At 40.2% G+C, this 16,372-nt stretch overlaps 3 protein-coding genes across 3 annotated transcripts; all 3 read left to right on the top strand.

The window, feature by feature from the left end:
* Nucleotides 1-1,958: 1,958 nt before the first annotated feature.
* On the top strand, nucleotides 1,959-3,054 carry LOC116050368 (trace amine-associated receptor 4-like). The gene is made up of 2 exons (XM_031300374.1): nucleotides 1,959-2,131; nucleotides 2,244-3,054. The coding sequence occupies exons 1-2, from the start codon at nucleotides 1,959-1,961 to the stop codon at nucleotides 3,052-3,054; spliced, it is 984 nt and encodes a 327-aa protein (XP_031156234.1).
* Nucleotides 3,055-6,632: 3,578 nt separating this feature from the next.
* On the top strand, nucleotides 6,633-7,756 carry LOC116050375 (trace amine-associated receptor 13c-like). The gene is made up of 2 exons (XM_031300389.2): nucleotides 6,633-6,822; nucleotides 6,943-7,756. Exons 1-2 carry the CDS (start codon nucleotides 6,647-6,649, stop codon nucleotides 7,754-7,756), a joined length of 990 nt encoding a protein of 329 aa, XP_031156249.2. The 5' UTR covers nucleotides 6,633-6,646.
* Nucleotides 7,757-13,449: 5,693 nt separating this feature from the next.
* LOC116050379 (trace amine-associated receptor 13c-like) lies at nucleotides 13,450-14,563 on the top strand. Its single transcript, XM_031300401.1, has 2 exons — nucleotides 13,450-13,622; nucleotides 13,753-14,563. The coding sequence occupies exons 1-2, from the start codon at nucleotides 13,450-13,452 to the stop codon at nucleotides 14,561-14,563; spliced, it is 984 nt and encodes a 327-aa protein (XP_031156261.1).
* The last annotated feature ends 1,809 nt before the right edge of the window (nucleotides 14,564-16,372 follow it).

The raw sequence follows: 16,372 nt of genomic DNA, 5'->3' as shown, positions 1-16,372 counted from the left end.
AACCAGCTCTCCTGTTTGCAAACATAAAGGACAAAACCAATTTGGATTCCTGCTCTGAGATTCTTTATTTCAACTTTATAAAGATTCATTTGATTTAGTTTCTTCTCCGGGTCAATTTGAAATCCATTACGCACCTCCTGCTGGGCTTTTTTCGGTATCCTTGTGGAGGTTGGGGGCATTGAACCCGAGTGGGCAATGTTCAAAGCTTCCATTGGTGAAGCTGCGGCGGGGAGCTGTGGTGTCAAGGTCTTAGGTCCCTCAAGGGGTGGTAACCCTTGAACACCGTGGGGAACACCGGTGGTCAGGGAAGCCATGCGTCTAAAGAAGGAGTCTTTCTGGGATATGTTATGTCAGAGGACAATGGAGGCGGCAAAGTAATGAAAGGCCTCTGCCGTGAAAGAGGCAAAGTAGGCGAAGTTTCTAAATGGGGAACCATCCAAGCTGTGTACAGTAAGGATGGGATGCTGTTGACCTCAACTGAGGAAGTAATCAGGCAGTGGAAGGTGAACTTTAAAGGAACTCCTGAATCCAATTAACACCAACTATGGTAGAGGCAGAGCTGGAGGCTGATAAGGGATATTTGTCAATTTCCTTGGTAGAAGTCATTGAGGTAGTCAAAAAACTCCACAGTGGCAAAGCCCTGGGGATTGTTAAGATCTGTCCAGAACTGCTGAAAGCTTTGGGTGTGGAGGGGCTTGGATGACACACATCTTCAACATTGTATAAAAGACAGGGACAGTACCCAAAGAGTGGCAGGCCGGGGTGGTGATTCTCCTTTAAAAAAAAAAGGGAGACCAAAGAGTGTTGGTCAGTTACAGGGTTTTTACACTACTCAGCCTCCCTGGTAAAGTCTATTCCAAGGTGCTGGAAAGGAGGGTTCGGCTGATAGTTGAACCTCACATTGAAAAGGAACAATGAAGATTCTGTCCTGGTCATGGAACAAAGGACCATCTCTTCACTCTCACTCTTTTATTGCTGCTTTTGGCAGATAATGTGGTCTTAATTGGCATTATCGGTCTGTGACGTTTAGCACTTTCTGGATCGGTTCACACCACTAAATCTGACGCCATGGTTCTCAGTAGGAAACCAATGGAGTACCTACTCTGGGTAGGGAATGAGTCCTTTCCCCAAGTGAGGGAGTTCAAGTACCTCAGGATCTTCTACGTGAGTGAGGGGACAATGGAGCAGGAGATTGGCAGTTTATTGCAGTGGTTCCCAGCCTCTTGACTGATGACCTTTAATAACCAAAAATGTCTACTTACATTCCCATGGTTCAGGTTGGGAGTGGTTTTCCAAACTTAGATTATTCCAACTAAACGGTTGAGGCCTGATGAAGTAAAGAAAATGCAGTTAAATGAGGATGTATAATAACAAAAAAATACTTTATTTCTTATTTGCTAATAACTTTGTATTCTCACAATTGGCCTTTTCACAAAACACATTTTGACATGTCACAGTAGAAAAAGCACAGGTGTAAATGATAAAATGAATGATGGGCTTTTTTAAATTTTGAGAGGTCCACATGCACACCTACGTAATTGCAAAGTCCAGTGTAAGAAGCATGCAACAGGTCTTTAAGGCTAATTGGAGATAACCATCTGTGATTTGGAATTTTTTTTAATATATATTGCTAAATTCATGAAATCTTTCTACACATTATTTTGGTATATTAAGAGTATTTAAATTTGTATACATTGACTGATGTTGGTAACCAATTGTTATGTCCATTTATCCAAAACCTTCATCCCATTTTACTATATGACTGCAGTCAGAGAAGTTATTCCAGTCCCAGGAGAGGATGACTGCAAGAAGTGAGGGTGGGATGAAAGATGTAATTCTCAGCTACAGAGGAATAAAATGCAGCAGAGGACAGGGGAAGGAGGGCAGCTATAAATTGGCTGTATTACATAGAGCTTTGCTCAAAGAGTCGGCAGAGCTACTCTTCTCTCTCTGTGACGATGGAGATCCTGGAAGAAGTTGAACTCTGCTTCCCACAACTCCTCAATTCCTCCTGCAAGAAGCCAATGCGTACACACGTTGAGTTCATACTGTCTTACATCACACTGTCCTCCATCACTCTGCTCACCACAACTCTCAACATGCTGGTCATCATCTCAATTGCCCACTTCAAGTATGGGAGACTTAGTGCATGGAATGGAAGAGTTTGGTGGAATATGTCATGTTATTTATTGTGTGCTATAGATATAATGAATCACAATTTTGTTGCTGGTCTTCCTCTCCAGGCAGCTCCACAGCCCCACCAACCTCCTCCTCCTTTCTCTGGCTGTCTCAGATTTCTTCGTGGGCCTCCTCATGTTCTTTCAAATTATACTCATAGACGGCTGCTGGTTCCTTGGTGACCTCATGTGTACTCTGTATTATGTTTTAGACTATATCATTAGTTCTGCCTCAGTAGGAACCATGGTGCTCATATCTATTGACCGCTATGTGGCTATTTGTGATCCTCTGCATTACTCCACTAAAGTCACAGAAAAAAGAGTTCAAGTCTGTGTTTGTCTGTGTTGGATATGTTCTGTAATTTTTCAAATGCTGGTGCTAAGTGATAACTTGACACAACCAGGCAGGTATATTTCCTGCTCTGGGGAGTGTGTGGTTGTCAGTAGCTACATTGCAGGATTTGTTGATCTGGTTGTGTCCTTTATTATTCCTGTCACTGTCATCATAGTTCTGTATATGAGAGTGTTTGTGGTGGCTGTGTCTCAGGCTCGTGCCATGCGCTCTCATATTGCAGCTGTCACACTTCAGGGTTCAGTGAAAGTACCTGCTAAGAAATCTGAAATGAAAGCAGCCAGGACTCTCGGTGTTGTTGTAGTTGTGTTTCTAATATGTCTCTGCCCATATTTCTGTGTTGCTCTTACAGATACCTTGCTCAATCCTTCATCTGATGCCTTTGTAATGTGTCTGTATTATTTTAACTCCTGTCTAAATCCTCTGATTTATGCCTTTTTCTACCCCTGGTTCAGAAAATGTCTTAAACTCGTTGTAACGCTTCAGATACTGCAGCCTGGCTCCAGTGAGACTAACATACTGTAGAGAGAGTGTGTAGTGACTAAAAACTACTTTTACTATCCATACATAAATATACTTGTCCATATTGCAAGGACTTAAAAAATGTAGGTCTGCTTCAATTAAAAACATGCTACTCTTTGCAAAAGAGACCTGTGGAACTAGTAAGCATTGGACAATCTTATATCTGATGTACATTGTTAGTTTTACATCTAGAATATATATATATATATATATATATATATATATATATATATACATATATCTGTATATGTTACAGAATGGAATTTTCGTCAGTGCTGTTGGGATTTAAGCAAGCAGTAAGTCAGTCATACACCTTGATCATTTATTTAGGGGAAGAAGAAAATGACACAGCATGCTGATGTTTGTAGGGGCCTCTTCAGTCAAATGCACAGTAATGTACTAAGTTATACGCAGTGCTGGGGAGGAGTGAACTACATGTAATTACCATAAACTAGTTTTTTACCTTAATTTTGCAGTAGATTGCTTTTTGTCACTATTTACACACTTATCTACTGAAACTACAAACTACTTTGTGAGCACAGGAGGGAAGGAATGATTTTTTTTTTCAATTGCTTCTCTACTGTAAGTAAACCCTCCTTTTGACCGCAGTGAAGTCATTCCCAGGCAATGCATTCGTCAGGCAGCCACTTTTTTTTAGGACAGGTTTAGGTCTCACACTTATATTCAACACTCTTGAAAAAGGCATCTGCTAAATGGCCAGCGTTATTGTCATCTGAAAGAACTAGTGCATCCCTTTGGCCTAACGGTTCACTTCCCCCATTTGCATTTCAAATGCCTGTTTACTGCAGTCAATCAATGGACGTATTGACTGACAGAAATCACCCAGCATGCACCGCAAAGATATCCTGATTGGCTACTTCAAATTTATGTGGGAAATTAGCAGAGCTCTTCTATTTAATGTAGGGGAGTTAAGGTGAAACCCATATCGAGGCTACTAAATGTCTAAAATGTGATAATATCAGTTTGTATACAATGTATTTTTGTATTTTAAATAAATAACCCACATTTTCTCAGCAGTATTTTGTGTTTTATTTTGTTACATTTGATGAGGACGTATTTGTAATTTGTAACAAGATACAGTTTGATGTATTTGTGCCCTTCTCTGTTCTCAGAGAAGGGCACATTTTTTACACAACATTGGAGGTGGGGCAGAAAGAATAGATTCAGCAATACATACTTATACTTCTCTGATGCATTACCAATGTACTATCAATATAAAATTGTGATAATGTATTGATTTTAATATTCTCTTATTGTAAATTTTGTTTTGTTTTTCTCATCTTATAAATACACAAAACTGTTGATAATAAATAAAACTTAATTGTGATATCTTGTGATTTGCGTAAGCAAGATGTAAATATCTTTTATAATAGAGATGGAAATAAATTTGTTTAAATGTAAGTACAGTATTGTGTGTATTTCCTTTTCATATGTTATTATCTGTCCTAATCATTTTATTTACCATGTTTTTTTAAAACAAGGTCGAATTATGGTTTACGGGACAATTTATGTGAAGTGTAAGCTTATTATCTTATATCATCAGAAATATAGTCACTCCAAATCAAACATTTGAGTGATTGAATTTTGGTCGCTTATTCAATATTTTGTACAGAGCATTTGGAGCATACAGCATGCATTTGATCAGGTGGAGTGGCCCTATATGTTCATGACACTCAAGAAATCTGGATTTGGACCAACCTTTTATGAAGTGGATTGAGATCATTTTTTCGCACCCAATTGCCTCAGTTATTACCCATCCAAATATTTTGCGCCCTTTTGCAATCAGCCGTCAGACCCGTCAAGGTTTCCCCCTCTCCCCTTTTGTGTTCTTGATTATTATTGATCCGGTAGCTACCAGTGTCAGACAAAACCAGTTAATATCCCCTATTGACATGTATGGACAAGAGCATCATATCTCGCTATACGCTGACGACATTCTTTGGTTTATAACTCGTCCTCAAACATCAATACCTCACCTCTTGACACTAATTAGCAACTTCGGCAACCTCTCTGGATTCCCTGTCAACTCAGACAAAAGTTAGCTAATGCCAGTCCTTTAAGGAGATCAATATGACATATTTAAATATTTACTCCTTTAAAACTACTTTAAAAAAAGCTTTTGAGTATTTTTTATATCTTGGTGTAATTGTTTAGAAAAATCCTGAGGAACTCTTAGGAAGAACTTGCACAACAAAATTGAACAGCTTAAGACCCTTTCTATTTCTCTACGTGGAAGGATACATGCACATGTGTAAAGTCCAGCGTAAGAAGCATGCAACAGCTATGGCTAATCAGGGCTAATCATCTGAGGTTTGGGAGTTTCTAAAAATATGCTGCTGAGTTCATGAAAGGTTTTGAAGTTTATTTGGTTTATTATGATATTTAAATCCTAATACATTAAAGTTGTAGTCCGTAACATTTGAGTTAGGTTGCGGCCAGCTTTGGCAGTAAGATGTAATTTCAGACATCCAAGTGAGGTGTCGACTAACTGACATTGGTAGATTGCAGTTCTTACCAGCGTGATGCCTCCACATGCCCCAGTCCACACTGATAGCATCTTAGCCTAAGATGAGCTAAGAGCTAATACATCCATGAAGATGCGAGCCGTGTGGGGACATGAGCATCAGTGGAGATGATAGAGCCGGGGAGGCAGCGGCTAGCTTACCTGGCTAACACGGTCAACAGTGCTAACGGGATGTGTCACCAATGTGACACAAACACCCTACTAGCCACTGAGGCAGAATGTGAAATAACCTTAGCTGGTAAAGTAATGGCCAAGGAAGAGGGGGCCGCACCGCCTTCCCCATTTTACCCGAGGGAGGAGCCTCACATTGCTAAAATTATTGGCTGACACAGCATGGCTAACAGTGCTAACATCGTTTTCTGTCTATTGGTCTGACATTGTGAGTCAGTAGTAATGAAATGTAGGCGCCCGGCCTAATAAACGTGCTGTTTCTTTGCATCTTTTCTTGTCAGAAGTTCCCAACTTCCGAGTACAATGGGACCCAGCATACCCGGCACTGTCAAGCTCCAACTGGGCAGATGGGTAGAGACCCACATGTGCTGACTGACAAAAAAAACATCACTTAATCTGCGCACACATTTGAATTTAGGGCGTGAAAGTCGCCACAGACACTCAGATCCTTTTACTTGACAAAACAGCAAATACGAGCGCTTTCATCAGTGGGTCATATGCTTAATCACCATTGGTTTAACTCCTTCTTTGATAGGAACTTAACAGACCTTTAACTAGATGAAAATCTTACAGAAAACAACTTTAACTGACTTTGGAAACCACTCAATATGTCCATTTATCCAAAACCGTTATGCCATTTTACTATATGACAGTAGTCAGAGAAGTGATTCAAGTCCCATAGGAATCCCGTGTGCAGTAGAGGGTAGTAGAGCAAAATGAAGAGGATGACTGCAAGAAGTGAAGGTGGGATAAAATATGTCGTTCTCAGCTACAGAGGAATACAATGCAGCAGGGGAGGGAGGGCAGCTATAAATTGGCTGAATCACAGAGAGCTTTTGTCAGAGAGTTGACAGAGATACTCTTCTCTCTCTCTCTTTGATGATGGAGATCCTGGAAGAAGTTGAACTCTGCTTCCCACAACTCCTCAATGCCTCCTGCAAGAAGCCAATGCGTACTCACTTTGAATTCATCTCGTCTTACATTATACTGTCCTCCATCACTCTGCTCACCACAACTCTCAACCTGCTAATCATCATCTCCATCGGCCACTTCAAGTATGGTGCATGGAATTGAAAACAAAATGTTATAGATGTCAGAGTTTGGTGGAAGATTTAATGTTATTTCTTGTGTCCTATATATTGTATCACAGTTTTGTTGCTGGTCTTTTTCTCCAGGCAGCTCCAAACCCCCACCAACCTCCTCCTCCTCTCTCTGGCTGTCTCAGATTTCTTCGTGGGCCTCCTCATGTTCTTTCAAATTATACTCATAGACGGCTGCTGGTTCCTTGGTGACCTCATGTGTACTCTGTATTATGTTTTGGACTATACCATTACTTCTGCATCAATAGGAACCATGGTGCTCATATCTATTGACCGCTATGTGGCTATTTGTGATCCTCTGCATTACTCCACTAAAGTCACAGAAAAAAGAGTTCAAGTCTGTGTTTGTCTGTGTTGGATATGTTCCGTAATTTTTCAAATTTTGATTCTGAAGGATAACTTGAAACAACCAGGCAGGTATAACTCGTGCTCTGGAGAGTGTGTAGTTGTCAACAACTACATCGCAGGACTTGTTGATCTGGTGGTAACCTTTATCGGTCCTGTCACTGTCATCATAGTTCTGTATATGAGAGTGTTTGTGGTGGCTGTGTCTCAGGCTCGTGCCATGCGCTCTCATATTGCAGCTGTCACACTTCAGGGTTCAGTGAAAGTACCTGCTAAGAAATCTGAAATGAAAGCAGCCAGGACTCTCGGTGTTGTTATAGTTGTGTTTCTAATATGTCTCTGCCCATATTACTGTGTAGCTTATACAGGCGATAACTTGCTCAATGCTTCATCTGATGCCTTTGTAATGTGTCTTTTCTATTTTAACTCCTGTTTAAACCCTCTGATTTATGCCTTTTTCTACCCCTGGTTCAGAAAGTGTCTTAAACTTGTTGTAACGCTTCAGATACTGCAGCCTGGCTCCAGTGAGACTAACATACTATAAGAGAGAGAGGCTGGAGTGACTAAAACTATAACTTTGTTATGGAAACATAAACATACATGTCTATACTGCAATGCCTGAAATAATGTTGGTCTGCTTAAAGTGAAAACATGCTAGTCTTTGCATATATTGCATGCACCTTCATCATTTATTTAGGGAAGGAGAAAAGGACACAGCATGCTGGTGCTTCTCAGGGGCCTCTTCAGTCAAATCCACAGTAATGTTATAAGTTATATGCAGTGCTGGGGAGTAGGGAGCTAGCTAGTAATTACTGTATACTAGTAGTTTATGTACATTTTGCAGCAGATTGCTGGTACTTCACTACATTCACACTTGCATAGTGATTCAGGTAATTATATAACTTTTTGGGGGGCATAAAAGGAAAGGAATGATTTTTTATTTTTATTTTTCAATTGCTTCTCCACTGTAATGTAACTCCTTTTGTCATGCCCAGGCAATACATTCATCAGGCAGCCACTTTTGTTTAGGACAGGTCTCACACTTACAGTTATCACTCTTGAAAAAGCATCTGAAAAATGCCCAGTCTTGTTGTCATCTGAAATAACTAGTACATCGCTGTGGCCTAACTGTTCAGTTCTTCCTGTTGCATTTCAAATGGCTGTTCACTCAGTCAGTCAATGGTCATATTAAGGTCAAACCCATATTGAAGCTACTAAATGCCTAAATTGTGACAATATCAGTTTTGTATATAATGTATTTTTATATACAAATTACTTGAATTTAATTAAATAGCCAACATTTCTCATAGCAGTATTTTAAAAAAAAAATAATAATTACATTTGATGAGCAAGTATTTGTAATTTGTAACAACATAAGCTATAAAACTAAACTTGAATATATTAGGTGTCAGAAAAGTAATTATTAGAAATAGCAATAGCTATAAACTCTCTGTGCAGAACATCTGTTTAATGCTCTATAATGGAACTATGTTAAATTGCATTGGCCCTATCAAATAAAATAAGTCATGAGTATTAATCATTGCTATTTACTAACAAATGTTCAGAGAGGTTTCTGCATGTCATTTTTCCTTACATTGGTAACTGAGTAATCTTGCTTGATGCAGTACCCCCACCTGGACCCTAGTTTCTGACAGTGGACATTGTATACAAACCAAACAAAAGCTGACATTATAGCACTTTCCATTAATAGTGGGTTACTATTTTTTGGTTTAAGTCTGGCCTATGAACAAGTGGGCTCTTTTTGCAATAAATTTAATTGAGGGTCATTTTTTGCTGGCATGTGCCTTTTTATTTTACATTGTGTTGTTGTTTGTTGCTGTTTTTTCTAAGTAGCTTTAGTTAACCAAACTAGAGTATAATTGACACTATGTATTACACTTTCTCTATACTTTCTCTGATGTATTACCAATGTACTATCAATACAAACATTGTGATAATTTATTGATTTCAATATTGTCTTATTGTCACAGTTAATTTTGTTTTTCTCATACTGATAAATAGACAAAACTGTTGATAATGAATTAAACTATCAATCGTGAAATCTTGTGATTTGCTTTTGTAAAGTGTAAATATATTTTTGTTAAATAATAGCAATGAAAATAAATATGTTTAAATATAAGTACAGCGTTGTGTGAATTTCCTCTTCAGATATTATTAAGCTGCTTAAATTCTTTATTTCCCATCTTTTCAACCCAACGTCAGATTATGGTTTATGGGACACTTTATGGGATGTGTAGGCTTACTATCATATATCATCATGAATAAAGTCATTCCAAGTCAAACATCTGAGTGATTGTATTGATTATGATATAGGTATTTACTGAGTTTGTTTGTTGGTTGTCCTTGTCTATAATAAGTCCTAGTTTAATAACAATAACAAAGACATGCCTCTCTGGGAACCATCACGTTATCATTGTGGAGTGGTTTGTGTCCCTATGTACCTGAGTGCTGTGTGGTCTGGAGCCTGGTGCTCCTGGTAAGGTCTCCCATGGCAAAGTGGTCTCAGGCAAGGGGCCAGACTAAAAATGTTTCAAAAAGGCCTTATGAATAAACGAGGAATAGGAGTAATGACCCTGCTTGGAGGAAGCCTGGGGCCCCTGTCTGGAACCAGGCCCAGATGGAAGGCTCATCAGTGAGCATCTGATGGCCGAGTTTGCCAGGGAACATGGCCGGGCACAGACCAAAGAAGCAAAGTGGCACCCTTGGTGGAAGATAGTGTCGTGTTATTTATTGTGTCCTATAGATATAACAAATCACAGTGTTGCTAGTTTTGCTTTACAGGCAGCTCCAAACCCCCACCAACCTCCTCCTCCTCTCTCTGGCTGTCTCAGATTTCTTCGTGGGCCTCCTCATGTTCTTTCAAATTATACTCATAGACGGCTGCTGGTTCCTCGGTGACCTCATGTGTACTCTGTATTATGTTTTGGACTATACCATTACTTCTACTTCTACTCTCTCTGTGACGATGGAGATCCTGGAAGAAGTTGAACTCTGCTTCCCACAACTCCTCAATGCCTCCTGCAAGATGCCAATGCGTACTCACTTTGAGATCATACTGTCTTACATTATACTGTCCTCCATCACTCTGCTCACCACAACTCTCAACCTGCTGGTCATCATCTCCATCTCCCACTTCAAGTATGGGAGACTTAGTGCATGGAATTGAAAACAAAATGTTATACTTGTTTGGTGGAAGATAGTCTCATGTTATTTTCTGTGTCCTCTAAATATATTGAATCACAAATTTGTTGCTGGTCTTCCTCTCCAGGCAGCTCTACAACCCCACCAACCTCCTCCTCCTCTCTCTGGCTGTCTCAGATTTCTTCGTGGGCCTCCTCATGTTCTTTCATATTATGCTCATAGACGGCTGCTGGTTCCTCGGTGACCTCATGTGTACTCTGTATTATCTTTTTTCCTACATCATTACTTCTGCTTCAGTGGGAAGCATGGTGCTCATATCTATTGACCGCTATGTGGCTATTTGCGATCCTATGCATTACTCCACTAAAGTCACAGAAAAAAGAGTTCAAATCTGTGTTTGTCTGTGTTGGATATGTTCTGTAATCTTTCAAATTCTGGTGCTGAGGGCTAACTTCAAACAACCAGGCAGGTATATTTCCTGCTCTGGGGAGTGTGTGGTTGTCTATGACTACACCGCAGGACTTGCTGATCTGGTGGTATCCTTCATTGGTCCTGTCACTGTCATCATAGTTCTGTATATGAGAGTGTTTGTGGTGGCTGTGTCTCAGGCTCGTGCCATAGGGATGCTCATAAGTGTACTTGGTATCAGAGCACCCTAGGCCAAAGGTCAATGATCTATTTTATAATCGTTTCATCTGATCTGAGGCCGTATGTTTTGTACTCTCGGGTGAAGAGAGGGGCAGAGATGTCAACCGATCAGCATCTGGTGGTGAGTTGGGTCAGGGGGTGGGGGAAGACTCTGGACAGACCTGGTAAGCCCAAACGGGTAGTGCGGGTAAATTGGGAACATCTGGAGGAGGCCCCTGTCCAACAGACTTTAAACTCACGCCTCCGGCGGAGCTTTTCTTGCATCCCTGTGGAGGCTGTGGGCATTGAATCCGATTGGACGATGTTCAAAGTTTCCATTGCTGAAGCTGCGGTGAGGAGCTGTGGTTTTAGGGTCTTAGGTGCCTCAAGGGGCTGTAACCCACAAACACCGTGGTGGACACCGGTGGTCAGGGAAGCCGTCCGACTGAAGAAGGAGTCTTTCCGGGATATGTTATCCTGGAGGACTTCGGCGGCAGTTGCAGGTTACCGAAGGGCCCGAAGAGCTGCAGCCTCTGCCGTGAAAGAGGTAAAGCAGCGGATGTGGGAAAAGTTCGGAGAAGACATGGAGAAGGATTTTCGGTCGGCACCAAGGTGCTTCTGGAAAACCGTTCGCCACCTCAGGAGGGGGAAGCGGGGAACCATCCAAGCTGTGTACAGTAAGGATGGGACGCTGTTGACCTCGACTGAGGAGGTAATAGGGCGGTGGATGAAGCACCTTGAAGAACTCCTGAATCCAACAATGCCTCCTGTATACCTCTATCGTAAAGACAGTAGAGTAGAGGCAGAGCTAGAGGCTCATGGGGGGTTGTCGTCAATTTCCCTAGTGGAAGTCACTGAGGTGGTCAAACCACTCCACAGTGGCAAAGCCCCGGGGATTGATAAGGTCCATCCAGAAATGCTGAAAGCTTTGGAGCTGTCTTGGATGACGCCTCTTCAACATTGCGTGGAAGTCTAGGACAGGGCAGACCGGGTGGTGGTTCCCCTGTTCAAAAAGAGGGGCCAAAGAACCAGAGACAGGAGTATCACACTTCTCAACCTCCCTCGTAAAGTCTACTCCAAGTTGCTGGAAAGGAGGGTTCAGATAGTCAAACCTTAGCTTGAAGAGGAACAATGCAGAATTCATCCTGGTGATGGAACAACTGACAAGTTCTTCACTCTTACAAGGATCCTGGAGCAAGCCTGGAAGTATGCTCCATTTGTTATGTGAAACTGGTGTTTGTTTCACCTGGTTCAGGACAGAGCTCCCCCCATTTATTATGAAATAATAATTCATTGAGTTGATTTGTTGGTAGTCTACGTCTATAATGCTTTATGCCACACTATGCAAACACCACACATACATTTTACATCTTGTCAACAACACCTGTATACAGTTTCAGACCTCTAGGCTCTGGGAGGCCCGAGTTGGTCTCGGTTAACTTGTTAAGTCTTTTGGAAGGCCCAGTTTAGAACTGGTAAAGCCCACTGGGAGGCCAGGTTTGGAACCTGAGTTGCAACAGAAAACATAAGTCCTCTGGGAGGCCCGAGTTGGACTCTGTTAACTTGTTCTTATACTGCAATGTAAAATTTATTCTCGTCTTTTATCTGTTTTTAATTTTTTTAATCGTTTTTAACTGCTCATTAATGTTTTATGTAAAGCACTTTGAATTGCCCTGTTGATGAAATGTGCTATACAAATAAAGCTGTCTTGCCTTGACTTGCCTAGGCTTAATTGCTTTTTTCTTTCTAATCTTGCAATTGCAATTAATTCAAATTTTGTTTTTAATTTCATGAGGTCCACATGCACACATTTTTTCAAGATTATATTTTGGCCATTTTTGGCCTTTATTTTTGACAGGACAGATGAAGATGATGAAAGGGGAGAGAGAGGGGGAATGACATGCAGCAAAGGGCCGCAGGTCGGAGTTGAACCCAGGACCGCTGGGTCGAGGAGTAAACCTCTATATATGGGAGCCCTCTCTACCAACTGAGCTATCTGGGTGCCCCATGCACACATTCTTGATTGAGAAGCACGAGCATGCAACGGGCCTTAATGGCTAATTAGGGCTAATCATCTGTGTTTGGAAGTTTCTGAAAATTGGCTGCTTCATGATTTTTTTTTTTGCATTGTTTGTGTATATAAGGGAATTTTAATCTGTATACATGGACTAACTTTGGAAAGCACTTGATATGTCCATTTATCAAGAATCTTGTATTCCATTTAACTATATGACTGCAGTCACAGAAATGATTCCAGTCCCACAGGAAATCCTGTGTGCAGCAGAGGGTAGTACATCAAAATGGAGAGGATGACTGCAAGAGGTGATGGGATGAAAGATGTAATTCTCAGCTACAGAGGATAGGGGAGGGAGGGCAGCTATAAATTGGCTGTATTACATAGAGCTTTGCTCAGAGAGTCGGCAGAGCTACTCTTCTCTCTCTGTGACGATGGAGATCCTGCAGGAAGTTGAACTCTGCTTCCCACAACTCCTCAATACCTCCTGCAAGAAGCCAATGCGTACTCACTTTGAGATCGTACTGTCTTACATTATACTGTCCTCCATCACTCTGCTCACCACAACTCTCAACCTGCTGGTCATCATCTCCATCTCCCACTTCAAGTATGGGAGACTTAGTGCATGGAATTGAAAACAAAATGTTATACTTGTTTGGTGGAAGATAGTCTCATGTTATTTTCTGTGTCCTCTAAATATATTGAATCACAAATTTGTTGCTGGTCTTCCTCTCCAGGCAGCTCTACACCCCCACCAACCTCCTCCTCCTCTCTCTGGCTGTCTCAGATTTCTTCGTGGGCCTCCTCATGTTCTTTCAAATTATACTCATAGACGGTTGCTGGTTCCTCGGTGACCTCATGTGTACTCTGTATTATCTTTTGGACTACATCATTACTTCTGCTTCAGTGGGAAGCATGGTGCTCATATCTATTGACCGCTATGTGGCTATTTGTGATCCTCTGCATTACTCCGCTAAAGTCACAGAAAAAAGAGTTCAAGTCTGTGTTTGTCTGTGTTGGATATGTTCTGTAATCTTTCAAATTCTTGTGCTAAGTGATAACTTCAAACAACCAGGCAGGTATAACTCGTGCTCTGGGGAGTGTGTGGTTGTCAGTGACTATATCGCAGGACTTGTTGATCTGGTGGTATCCTTTATCGGTCCTGTCACTGTCATCATAGTTCTGTATATGAGAGTGTTTGTGGTGGCTGTGTCTCAGGCTCGTGCCATGCGCTCTCATATTGCAGCTGTCACACTTCAGGGTTCAGTGAAAGTGACTGCTAAAAGTTCTGAAATGAAAGCAGCCAGGACTCTCGGTGTTGTTGTAGTTGTGTTTCTAATATGTCTCTGCCCATATTACTTTGTTGCTCTAACTGATAACTTGCTCAATCCTGTATCTGCTGCATTTGTAATATGTCTGTATTATTTTAACTCCTGTCTAAATCCTCTGATCTATGCCTTTTTCTACCCCTGGTTCAGAAAATGTCTTAAACTTGTTGTAACCCTTCAGATACTGCAGCCTGGCTCCAGTGAGAGCAACATACTATAGAGAGAAGGATTAAAATTACTTTTGCCATGAAAAGAAAAATATACTTGTCCATATTGCAAGGAACTAAAAAAACATAGGTCTGCGTAAAGTGAAAACATGCTACTCTGCATTTATTGCATAGACTGTATGTGACATAAACCTGTGGAACTAGTGAGCATTAAAAGGCAATCTCCCCTCTGCTGTATATTGTTAGTTTCACATCTAGAATATGTACCTGCATATGTTACAGCATGGAATTTACGTCAAGGTTCTAGGCATTTAATCAAGCAGTAGTCATAACCATGAACATGCACCTTTATCATTTATTTAGGGAAGGAGAAAATGACACAGCATGCTGGTGCATCTCACAGGCCTCTTCAGTCAAATGCACAATAATGTACTAAGTTATATGCAGTGCTGGGGAGTAGAGAACTAGCCTGTGATTACTGTAAACTAGTAGTTTAACTACATTTTGCAGTAGCTTGCTGGCACTGTAAATACTTCCATATTTGCATAGTGAATCAAGTAGTTATATTAGTTTTTTTTGCAAGTATTTGTGCAGTACACTACTGAAACTACACTAATGTTTTGGGGTGATAAAAGGAAAGACAATTCCTTCTCTAGTGTCATTGAACCCCCTCTACCACAGTGAAGGTGTTCCCAGGCAATGCATTCATCAGGCATCCACTTTTTTTAGGACAGGTTTAGGTCTCACACTTGTATTTATTGCTCTTGAAATAGGCATCTAACAAATGCCCAGTCTTATTGTCATCTGAAAGAACTAGTGCATCAACAAGGCAAAACTGTTCAGGTCCTTCAGTTGCATTTCAAATTGCTGTTTACTCTGTCAGTCAATTGTTGCTTTGACTGACAGAAACCACCCAGCATGCACCACTGAATTTGCAGCCTACCACCTCCAATATATCCTGATTGGCCACGTAAAATCCATGATGTGGGGAATTAGCAGAGCTCTTCTTTTCAATGTAGGGGGGGTTCAGGCCAAATCCATATTGAGGCTACTAAATGTCTAAAATGTGATAATGATAGTATAGAATGTATTTTTGTATTTTAAAATGACAAATTAACTCTTTATCTTTAATAAATTAGCCCACATTTACTCATAGCAGTATTTTATATTTTACTTATGATGTATTTTTGCCCTTCTCTGGTCTCATGGGTTTTCCAGAAAGCTGTAAAACTAAACTTAAATATACTAGGTTTTAATAAAGAGTTGAAAATTAGCATTATCTATAAATCTGTGCAGCACATCAGTTTCATGTTCTGATTGGAGCTATGTTAACTTGCATCTTCTCTATCAAATGAAATTCAAATTAGTCATGATTATTACTATTCATAAACACATGTTTAGTGAGGTTGCTGCATACTATTTTGCTAACTGAGTAATCATGCTAGGTGCAATACTAGCATGTGTCTTTTTCATTTTGTTTTAGTTTACTAGTTTGAACTACATTTTCTAAGTAGCTTCAAGTAACCAAACTAGATTTCTCCCTAGTGTGTGTATATATATATATATATATATATATATATATATATATATATATATATATATATATATACATATATATATACTAAAATTCTGATAATTCATTGATCATTGCCACAGAGATTTTTTGTTTTTCTTATACTCATACATACACAAAACTGTAAATAAAACTGCTAATCATGAAATCTTGTGATCTGTGATCTCTTTTTTGGTAAATAATAGAAATGGAAAAAAATTGCAATATGTTTAAATGTGAATACAGTATTGTGTGTATTTCATATGTTATTCATCTGCTTAATCTGTTGATTTGCAATTGTTTTCAGCAC

This window comes from Sander lucioperca, chromosome 8, assembly GCF_008315115.2.
Source record: "Sander lucioperca isolate FBNREF2018 chromosome 8, SLUC_FBN_1.2, whole genome shotgun sequence".
In the NCBI taxonomy this organism is placed as follows: domain Eukaryota; kingdom Metazoa; phylum Chordata; class Actinopteri; order Perciformes; family Percidae; genus Sander; species Sander lucioperca.
Note: the sequence above shows the minus strand (reverse complement) of the source record. Positions and strands in the feature narration are given on the sequence as shown.